Source organism: Stenella coeruleoalba, assembly GCF_951394435.1.
Source record: "Stenella coeruleoalba genome assembly, chromosome: 4".
In the NCBI taxonomy this organism is placed as follows: Eukaryota; Metazoa; Chordata; class Mammalia; order Artiodactyla; family Delphinidae; genus Stenella; species Stenella coeruleoalba.
Window position 1 is genome coordinate 30187342 of NC_137149.1, and position 12223 is coordinate 30199564.

The 12223-nt window shown below is 36.1% G+C and overlaps 1 protein-coding gene across 4 annotated transcripts in view; it reads right to left on the reverse strand.

The window, feature by feature from the left end:
- Window positions 1-12223, reverse strand: part of SEC24B (SEC24 homolog B, COPII coat complex component) — a 94836-nt gene that overhangs the window by 32598 nt on the left and 50015 nt on the right. For all 4 annotated transcript variants that reach the window (XM_079920801.1, XM_079920800.1, XM_079920799.1 and 1 more), the window contains 2 exons: window positions 5987-6067; window positions 2612-2823 (listed from right to left, as the gene is read on the reverse strand). In XM_079920801.1, coding sequence (XP_079776927.1) covers window positions 2612-2823; window positions 5987-6067 — 293 coding nt within the window. The remainder of the gene's footprint in view (window positions 1-2611; window positions 2824-5986; window positions 6068-12223) is intronic.

Below are 12223 nucleotides of genomic sequence, written 5' to 3' on the forward strand. Positions count from 1 at the left end.
TCACATAGTAGCCAAATGAGTCTCTAAATACGTAAATCAGATTTCATTCCATTACATAAAATCTCCTATGTTTTCCCTTTGCACTTGATGTAAAATCCAAGCTTCTGACTATGGTTCTTCCCTAGCTCTCTGATCTCATTCCTATTATTCTTCCCATTGCTAACTGAGTTCCAGCCACACTGGGATTTTGGTCCTAAAACATGTTAAAGTTGCTCCTGCCTTAACGTTTCTGTATATATGTTTCCTTAGCCTGAAATCCTCTACCCCCAGATTTTTCCATGTCTGGCTTTTCCTGTCATTCAAATATTAACTCAAACATAACTTCTATAATGAGTGCCTTCCTGACTATTTACTGTTTATACCCAACCCCTGCAATTTCTTCCACTCCTCTTGATTCATAGCACTTGTAACTATTTGAAATTAGCTTGTTTTTGTTTTTATTTTTTAAAGTCTTTATTGAATTTGTTACAATATTGCTTCTGTTTTATGTTTTGGTTTTTTGGCCACTAGGCATGGGGATCCTAGCTCCCTGACCAGGGATCGAACCCACACCCACTGCACTAGAAGGCAAAGTCTTAACCACTGGACTGCCAGGGAAGTCCCTGAAACTAGTTTGTTAATTTATTCCTTTACTTACTTACTGTCCCATTGGCCCTGCCTTCCCACCAAGTTGCTCGAGAGAGGGAACTCTGTTTTGTTCACTTAGCTTCCTCTCGTAACCTCAGTGCCTAGAGTAGGGCTGCCACACAGTAGAAACTCAGTTAAGTTTTCACTGAATGAATAAGTAGAGAGAAATTCTAAAGACTGGTGAAATTAGGTGCTATGATTCACTAATTTCACCTGAAGAGATTTCATCTAAGGAAATAATGAGACGAAGGCACAAGGTTTGTGCACAGGTGTATATTTTGATTTTGACACTCAAGTTATGCCCAATAGTGGCAGACTGGGTGATTATAAAATGTTATGCAGTTATCAGATGAAGGATATGTAATAATATAGAAAGGTTTCCTCTTACGCTGTTCAAGGATTTAAAAAAATGCAAAACAATGTCCATATTTATCAGCTTATTTGTTTGTGTAAATAAGTCATTTATATGACCAGCTTCTTTACTGGCTTTCTCCTGCAAATGCATACAGCAAGAAACCCAGAAGGATAGCCTCCAACTGTTACTTTTATATCTTGATGGTGGGTGTATTGATTGATATTTATTTTCTTCTTTTTTGCTTATCTGCATTTTCCTACAGTTGATTATGCACATTTTTTTTTTTTTGGTTAAAAAAAAGCCATACAGTATCTGTATCTGGTTTTTTACATGTTCACTAAAATATTTTTCTATTTTTTATTTTCATTTTTAAACATCAACTTTTTACCTGTTTTTCTACCCTGAAAAACTAATTTTAAGTTTTTTTCTTCCTCAAAGGGCAGCTATTGGGGTTTCCCACTACTTAATAAAGGTCATCATAAATAAATGAACACAAAGAAAGCCCTTAGATTTCAGAACCCTCCCACTGGGGTTATACTAAATGCAACATTTAAAGGCATTTCAATTTTACTATAGAAAGCTGCTAAAAGTTAAATTAAAATATTCTAACTAGGATTCAAAAATAAATGGCTGCTTTTAAAATTAGCTTGTTAATGTTAAGATTAGATTAAAATCTATAACCTTTTTTTTAGTACACAGGTAAGAATTTAAAAGCACATCTTAGCTATGTGCTTAAATCATTATTGCTCAGTTACCCTGAAATAGTGGTGTTCCATCTGGACCAATAAAGTCATAAAGAAAATCTAACAAAATGGAAGGCAGGGAAATCTGTACTAACCAACCACATTTCTCCAGTGCCTCTCCCAGTTTCCTTCTTTTTTCTGTGCTTTAATTCTAAGATTAAATTCCAGGAACAAATGGTTTTCTTATTTCCCCTCTAATTTTCATCAGTTCACCACCAGATGAAATTTCTGTAAGGTGAGTCTACTATGAGCAGATTTTTATTGTAAGTAGAATGCTTTTGCCATTTAAATCGTTTCCTTATGTTTTATTTTTTTCCCAATAAATATAAATGTAAAATACTTATTGTCCTATTATTAAACTGATATGGTATTTAACAGGTAACTCCAGGAAGGGTCATGTCAAAAGAGGTCATAGCAGTAATTATGAACAAATGTATTAATGAGCATGTACGTGTATGGAGGCTTTTACCAATTTCAGTTATATGTCACCGAGAGTTCTTCAAGTTAAGAACTGAGGCCAAAATCCCAAACCACACTTATACCATGTCATTTTTTGAGGAGAAAGGCAGTTTAGTAATACAGAATTTAAAATAACATGTACTTTAATTTCCCGATCATAAAATTAATACCTGTACGTTGCAGAGCCCCTGAAAAATAGAAGTACAATGCAGAAAAGAAAAATCACAGTAATACCTTTTATCTTCTTCTATGTACGCATGCGCGCGCGCGCACGCACACACAAACTGGAATCAAATTCTATGTGTGTTTGATCTAGACTTACCTGTATTCATACCTATGATCCATTTGAATCAACAGGGATTTGTCAGAATTGATAATAGTTTCACAATTTTTATATGATTTTTTTTTTTTATGACTAAATACATACCTGAGCATACTGCTGGAATCCAGAATACGCTGGGCTACCGGGTGGCACTCCGGAATTAAGTGGTGCTGCAGCATTCTGATATCCAGGCTGCAGAGCTGGATAACCATACCCAAATGGCTTGGCCACTTTTGAAGGCTGAGGAGCAGCTGGAGCTGGAGCAGGGGCAGGAGCGGGGTCAGGAGCAGGGCTGCTTGCCGATGAGGAAAGCATGTCTAGCAAAGGGAAAAGCATGGTGTTGACAACTGAAGGTCGGGACGCCACAAATACTCTTGGCTGAGCCATAGCCTTTGGCATCTCCCTTTTTATTAAAACTTTTTTATTATGAGAAATTTTGAACATACACAAAAGTAGAGAAAATAGAATAATAAACCCCATATATCCATTACTCAGCTTTAATAATCATCAGTATTTCGCTAATCGTGTTTCACATGTTCTTACCCCATCTTTTTTTTTTACACATGTATTTACAAGAAAACCCCATTTTGTATCATTTCATTGACAAATACTTCAATTGGTATTTCTAACAGATAAGACCTTTATATTTATGCATATTAAATATATATACCACCACATAGCATATAATATAAATATATATTTATGTATATTAAAAATACAGTTATTTTTCCTTTTATTCTCTCAGCAGAAATGGCGCTAAGAAGCAGAAGACAAAGCAAAGCAATAAAAAGAGTGTCGGGCTTCCCTGGTGGCGCAGTGGTTAAGAATCCGCCTGCCAATGCAGGGGACACGGGTTCGAGCCCTGGTCCGGGAAGATCCCACATGCTGCAGAGCAACTAAGCTCGTTCGCCACAACTACTGAGCCTGCACTCTAGAGCCCACGAGCCACAGCTACTGAGCCTGCATGTCACAACTACTGAAGCCTGCATGCCTAGAGCCCGTGCTCCGCAACAAGAGAAGCCACTGCAATGAGAAGCCCGCGCACCACAACAAAGAGTAGCCTCCGATCTCTGCAACTAGAGAAAGCCCACGCACAGCAACAAAGACCCAACGCAGCCAAAAATAAATAAATAAAATAAATTTAAAAAAACAAAAAGAGTGTCAACTACTCTTTGCTCTAACTTGCCTTTTTATCTGACCCTGACATTTATTTTAAAAAAAAAGGTCCATGGAAGGAGTGGCATATTACCACAATCCCCTAGAAGTCTGCTTTATTTGCAGAGGCAAAAATGAAAGTATGAAAGACAGTCTAGAATAGTGTCCAGCTCCTAAAACAATGTCTGGTACATAGTAGAGGCCAAATAAAATGTAATGAATGAATGTTCTTCCTTTATTTAAATTTAAAACAGAAACTAAAACTTGATTAAAACTGGGGGAAAAAAACTGTAGAAAATTTTATCACCATATACAAGAATAACAACAACAAAAAGTCAAATCTAAAATACATGTGTATTTTAATCTCTCATGTCACTGTATTTCACTGTATATTTTCATATAAAAATTATATTCTTCACCAGCAATCAGACTCTGCAAAAAGAAAATATGTTCTTAAAAGCATCTGACTTAAGAAATTTATTTTTTCAAAGTTTATTGAGGAATCATCTTTCTACTGACTCTCTTCGCTCTCATTTTGAAGAGACCTTCCTAGACATTCTGCTGTCTATTGTCTTGTGCTAATTAGGCAAGCACTGGCTTACTGGCTTTCTGGTAACTTCCCAGACTTCTTAAAAGGACTAGAGCATCAATGCAGTGTCATATACTTAGATTTCCTGCTTGTCTCTCCTCACTGTGATGGGACTGTAAGTAGAAAGGTCTCTTAACATGACAACAGTCATCAGCTTAAGAAATGAAGAACTGGAGTCCTAAACATGGGGGTCTAAAACTTTTTCCCCCTTTTTTAGGAAAAGGACAGTATTTCATACATTTCTATAGTCCCTAAGATCTACCTAGTACCTGACACATAGACTTAATTCAGTTAATCTTACTGTGATAGATGTTCATAGCTTTCCTTAATTTTGGTGCAGTATAAAATAGCTAGAAAATTTACCTAAGGTTATTCACTTACTGTCAAAGCACAGTTCATAACAAGATTAAGATTTGTTGATTAAATGAATACAGATAAACACAGCAAGGTTTAACTCCAAGGCCATCATCTTTTAACTATACCACATTAGATGTTTTATTTCAGGTTAATTTGAAGCTCATGAAATACGATAGTTGAATAAATAGTATTCATCTTTTAGTGAATGAAGTAACTCTTCTAGAATATTTTGACAATGGTAATTGCTTTTGGAATGGTCCACAACTTTTTACACACACACACACACACACACACACACACACACACACACACATACACATTCTCTCTCTCTCTCTCTCTCTCACACACACACACACACACTCTCTCTCTCTCTCTCTCTCTCTCTCACACACACACACACACACACACACACACACACACACACACACACACACAGATCCCTAGGGAAAGAACCCTTAACCACAAAAGACTGAGTAGCTTATTTAAGTATTCTTGAAATGTTAAAAGGGAACTCTGTACTAAGCTGAGAAGATTAAAGTTTTCTACTGACTCATAGAACAGTGATAGCAAGATGGTGTGTGAAGTCCAGCACACTCCAACTTCAATTAAGCTTCATCCTGGATAATTAACAACATGATAAGAAATAAAGCGAAGGGCAAAATTACTTGTTCTGTTAATCCTAAAGTTTGGAATCATTAGAAAGAAAAGACAAAGAAGGAGGTCAGGTGTGGTTGTCAGGCTGTTGGTGATAGGAGACAGGCAAATAAGGAAGATCACAGCACAAGATGCTATAATGAAATAACTAATCATTATAGAAGTTCAGTTCGTAATTTTTTAAAACACTATCCACCACTCCTGTTCCTACATATGACCAAAGTTACTTCCAGATATGGTTAAAAGTAATGCCTCCAAAACCTACCCCCAAGTTGGTTAATCTATTTACCTGGTGGAGGCAGCCAGGAGCCATAGGGGGAGTAAAGAGTCAAAGACTATTTATATTCAGAGGCTAGTTGGAAGAAATTCAAGGACCTAAGCATGAGAACAGAAATATAAAATTTATTTAAGGAATTATTAGCATAAAAAAGAAGGGAAAAGAAGAGAAAAATTATTCAGTATTAAGTCTTTTAGAAAGAGGAAAAAGATAAAGAGCATGGTAACAAAAATCAGATAATAAATTTCCTTGGCCTCCCAAAAACAGCATCCACAGTTGTTATGTGACAATTACACCATTAAATTAAGGCTGAAAAAAACAGGAAAATGTCCCTTTTTTTCTGTTAAAAATATAGTCTGCTAATTATGTATAGTACATGTTCATGTTTGAAGTAATTGATGGTCAGTAACTTTTCAAATAAACATCAAATATGCACAAAACAAATTACCTGGATAGCTGCCTCCTTCTAGGGCATCATAACTGTTGGGCATTGGAGAAGCACTGCTTGTGGTAGAAGAGCTGTCAACACCTAAAAGGAAAACCAAAATACCTACTAAGTTTAAAATGACAACATATCTTAAAGCAACCTTTGGCAATTTTGAAAAAGATGTTTTGCTGATCTAGGAAAATTCCTGATCCTAAAAACATGAAATGACTGATGTTTAATGACATTTAAAAAACCATATATAAATTTCTGATAATACAGGGGGTGAAAGTGGGAAGAATACGGAGCTGATAAAATTTAAGCAGACACACATGAAGGCATCTTAAAGAAAAGATATACAACTTTCAAAGTAGTCAAACACACAAACGTCAATTTTAGATTGACAGAAATGTTAATAAAATCACATCTCAAAGACCGGATCTACCAAATCACATGCTATTAAATACCCTATATCACTATCATGTTATTTTAAGATAATTAAATTTTAATTACTTTTATAACTCAGCATAGCTGTATGAAACCTTCATAAGAGAGGAATCTATGGCTTGGGTTGCTACCTAGCATGTTACTAAGCTTTTCTATGCCTCGGTTTATTCATCTGCTCAATCAAGATTAAACAGTACCTGCCATATTTAATAAGGTAACAAAAATAAAAGGTACTCTAATAAATATGTGTTAGATTATAAGAATTTTTATTACATGTATTCGTTCAAAACTTGAAAGACTAACGGGAATATTCAGTGGCCATTTATGATAAAACGTAGTGGTGTCACACAGCTCGTAGAACATATATTTCTCTCATTCATTCACTTAACAAATATTTTATTGAGAGCCTACAGTTAACATAGGTAGATACACTAGAGTATATACTAATGAATAAAACTGAAAACGGGGCTTCCCTGGTGGCGCAGTGGTTGAGAGTACGCCTGCCGATGCAGGGGACGCGGGTTCGTGCCCCGGTCCGGGAAGATCCCACATGCTGTGGAGCGGCTGGGCCCATGAGCCATGGCCGCTGAGCCTGCGCGTCCGGAGCCTGTGCTCCGCAACGGGAGAGGCCACAACAGTGAGAGGCCCGCGTACCGCAAAAAAAAAAAAAAACAAAAAACTGAAAACGCACACAGCCTCTATCTTGTGTTAAAGATCTTGGTCTTTTTCACCAGAAGATAAAATTCTGTGGTACAGAGGTTATCCCTGGCTCTTAACACCAATATTATAACCGGGTTTAAACTACATTTTAGGTTAATTTTCAACTGTGATATAGAAAGAATAGATATGCATAACTATCTTTCATTGAGTAATTTTGGTTAACTACAAGAACTCAGTGTATTGACTCAGGGCATAATAGCTAAAATTTTTTGTGTAGGAACATTTTGTTATCAGTAAAGAACATGATCTGGAGGCAAACGACTGTAGTTACATTAGACTCTGTCATTTCATTGTCATTTAATTGTCATAAATAACTTTGGGTAAGTGACAATCATCATAATACTCTCTCTCGCAAAATAAGAACAATTTTTTAAATGCCCTTTGTGTGCTTTTTAACGTTCTTGCGATGCTTAGAGGAGACTGGTTATGAAGCAACTTACAAAACATGAAGACTATAAAATAAATAATAGGTGAAAGACACTAACACATACCAAGTGCTTTCTTTGTGGTAAATAGAATATTGTTGCATATATAGGTCATTACTCTTAACTAAGAATGGGAAGTAATGGCTCTTCATTTTCCTTGTATTTGTGAACTTATAACTAAAGAAGAATGCTGATATACAAGGTCAAAAGTCTTGAAGTAATAGCGTTAAAAAACAATACACCAAAACCCAAATATTCACCAAGAGATGAATGGATGAACAAAATGTGGTATATCTATACAATGGGATATTATTCAGCTATAAAAAGGAATTAAGTACTGATACAGGCTACAATATGAATGACCCTTGAAAACATGCTAAGCAAAAGAAGCCAGACACAAAAGGTCACACACTGAATGATTTGATTTATATGAAATATCCAGAATAGGTAAATCTCTGGAGATAGAAAATAGATCGGTGGTTGCCAGGGGCTTGAGAGGAGGGGGAAATGAGAAGTTACTGCTTAATGGGTATAGAGTTCTTTTTTAGGATGGTGAAAATGTTTAGTTTTATCAAGTTCACTACATTTACAAAGTTAGAACTAGATAGAAGTGGTGACTGCATGACAACCCAAATGACAGAATCAGATAGAGGTGGTGGTTGCACAACATTGTGAATATACTAAATGCCACTGTATGCTTTAAAATGTTTAATTTTATGTTATGTACAAAACCAAACCAATATGCCAAGACATTTCAATGGGGAAAGAATATTCCCTTCAACAAACTGTGCTGGAACAACTAGATATCCACATGCAGCAGAATGAAGTTAGACCCCTTCCTTACACCTTATGCTAAAATTAACTCAAAATGGATCATAGACCTAAATGTAAGTGCTAAAACTCTTAAAATATGGGAGTAAATCTTCATGACCTTCAGTTAGGCAATGGATTTTTAGATATGACATCAAAGGCACAAGCAACAAAAGAAAGAAAATAGATATACTGGACTTCATCAAATTAAAAACTTTTATGTTCCAAAGATATCATTAAGAAAATAAAGAGATAACCCACAGAATGAGAGAATATATTTGCAAATCATGTATCTAGTTAATAAAGGTCTAATACGCAAAATATTTACAGAACTCTATGACTCAACAATAAAAAGACGAATAACCAAATTAAAATGAGTAAGGGATCTAAACAGACATTTCTACAAAAAAGATAAACCAATGGCCAATAAGCACATGAAAAGATGCTCAACATCACTAGCTATTCTGGAAATAAAAATCAAAACCACAGTGAGATACCATTTCACATCCACTAGCATGTCTGTAATTCAAAAGACAGGTAACAGAAAGTTCTGGCAAGGATGTAGAGAAATGGAAGCCTCCACGAGATTGTAAAATGTTGTAGCCATGTTGAAAAACAGTCTGACAGCTTCTCAAAAGGCGGCAAACAGGTATCACATGACCTGGCAATTCCATTCAAGAGAAATGAAAACATACACCCCCACAAAGAGTTGTGCATGAATGCTCACAGAAGCATTACGCATAACAGCCCAAAAGTGGAAACAACCCAGATGTCCAACAACGTATGAACAGGTAAATAAAATGTGATATATATCCACACAATAAGATATCATTTAGCAATAGAAAGGAACACAGGACTGATACATGCCATAACACTTGAAAACATTATGCTGAGAAAGAAGCCAGTCACAAAAACCAAATAGTATATGATCTATTTATATGAAAGGTTCAAAACAGATAAATCTATAAAAACAAAAAGTAGATTAGTAGATTAGTGCGTGTATGTGCGCATGCGTGCGTGTAGGGGGACAAGAATAGGAAGTGACTGCTAAAACATGGAGTTTCTACTTTGAGGTGAAGAAAATGTTCTAGAATTACACAGTGATGGTTGCAGAACTTTGTTTAAATTTAAATGAGTGAATTTTATGGTATGTGAATTATATCTCAATAAAGTTATTATAAAAATACCATGGAGAACAAACGTATGGACACCAAGGGAGAAAGTGGCGGGGGTGGTGGTGGTGGTGGTGGTGGTGGGATGAACTGGGAGATTGGGATTGACATGTATACACTGACGTGTATAAAACTGATGACTAATAAGAACGTGCTGTATAAAAACATAAATAAAATAAAATTCAAAAATTTAAAAAAAAATACCATAGAAGCAAAAATACACAAATGAGACCTAATCTAACTTAAACGCTTTTGCACAGCAAAGGAAAACACCAACAAAATGAAAAGACAATCTACGGAATGGGAGAAAAAAATTGGCAAACGATGAGACCAACACTAGGTTAAATATCCAAAATACAAAAACAGCTCATATAACTCAGTATCAAAAAAACCAAACAACCCAATCAAAAAAATGGGCAGAAGACCTAAGTAGACATTTCACCAAAGAAGACATACAGATTATCAACAGGCACATGAAAAGATGCTCAACATTATTAATTATTAGAGAAATGCAAATCAAAACCACAATGAGGTATCACCTCACACTGGTCAGAATAGCCATCAATAAAAAGTCTACAAATAAGAAATGCTGGGGAGGGTGTAGAGAAAAGAGAACCCTTATGCACTGTTGGTGGGAATGTAAATTGGTGCAACCACTATGGCGAACAGTATGGGGGTTCCTTAAAAAAGTAAAAATAGAGCTACCATATGATCCAGCAATCCCACTCTTGGGGGTATATATCCAGAAAAAATAAAAACTCTAATTTGAAAAGATATATGCACATCAATGTTCACAGCAGCACTATTTACAATAGCCAAGACATGGAAGCAACCCAAGTGCCCATCAACTGACAATTAGCTTAAGGACATGTAGAGAGAGAGAGTGTGTGTGTGTGTGTGTGTGTATTTATATATATACACACACAATAGAATATTAATCAGCCACAAAAAAAGAATGAAATATCGCCATTTACAGCAACATGGATGGACCTAGAGAAAATTATACTTAGTGAAGTCAGACAGAGAAAGACAAATACTATAAGATATCACTTATATGTGGAATCTAAAAAGTAATACAAATGAATCTATATATAAAACAAAACAAAGCTTTTGCACAGCAAAAGAAACCATAAACAAGACGAAAAGACAACCCTCAGAATGGGAGAAAATATTTGCAAACAAATCAATGGACAAAGGGTTAATCTCCAAAATATATAAACAGCTCATGCAGCTCAGTATTAAAAAAACAAAAACAACCCAATCCAAAATGGGCAGAAGACCTAAATAGACATTTCTCCAAAGAAGACATACAGATGGCCAAGAAGCACATGAAAAGCTGCTCAACATCACTAATTATTAGAGAAATGCAAATCAAAACTACAATGAGGTATCACCTCACACCAGTCAGAATGGGTATCAGCAGAAAATCTACAAACAAATGCTGGAGAGGGTGTGGAGAAAAGGGAACCCTCTTGCACTGTTGGTGGGAATGTAAACTGATACAGTCAATGTAAATTGATACAGTCACTATGGAGAACAGTATGGAGGTTCCCTACAAAACTAAAAATAGAATTACCATATGATCCAGCAATCCCACTACTGGGCATATACCCAGAGAAAACCGTAATTCAAAAAGACACATGCACCCCAATGTTCCCAATGTTCACTGCAGCACTATTTACAATAACCAGGTCATGGAAGCAACCTAAATGCCCATCGACAGACGAATGGATAAAGAAGATGTGGTACATATATACCATGGAATATTACTCATAAAAAGGAACGAAATTGGGTCATTTGTTGAGACGTGGATGGATCTAGAGACTGTCAAACAGAGTGAAGTAAGTCAGAAAGAGAAAAACAAATATCGTATATTAACGCATATATGTGGAACCTAGAAAAATGGTACAGATGAACCGGTTTGCAGGGCAGAAATTGAGACACAGATGTAGAGAACAAACATATGGACACCAAGAGGGGAAGTGGCGGGGGTCTGGGGGTGGTGTGATGAACTGGGTGACTGGGATTGACATGTATACACTGATGTGTATGAAATTAATGAGTAATAAGTAATATACCTACTGTATAAAAAAATATATAAAATTAAATTTAAAAATTAAAAAAAAAACAAAACAGACTCACAGACATAGAAAACAAACTTATGGTTACTAAAGGGGAGAAGGGAGTAGGACAAATTAGGAGTATAGGATTAACAGGTACATAATACATAATACTACTTAATTATGCTGCTTAGCTTCTTCTTTCCATGTCATATCAAATATTAATGCTTAAAAATATTGCCCATTTAGATAATAATGCTATAGTAACAAACTTTAAAGTATTAATTTGATAGAAATATTCTATTTTATTTATTGGATAATTTGAAACCTGCTAGTTTAAAATTCACTTTCAGGGTTTCCCTGATGGCACAGGTTAAGAATCTGCCTGCCAATGCAGAGGACACAGGTTCGAGCCCTGGTCCAGGAAGATCCCACATGCCACAGATCAACTAAGCCCATGTGCCACAAGTACTGAGCCTGCGCTCTAGAGCCCGCGAGCCACAACTACTAAGCCCAGTGCCACAACTACTGTAGCCCACGCACCTAGAGCCCGTGCTCTGCAACAAGAGAAGCCACCCAATAAGAAGCCCGCGCACTGCAACAAAGAGTAGCTCCCGCTCACCGCAA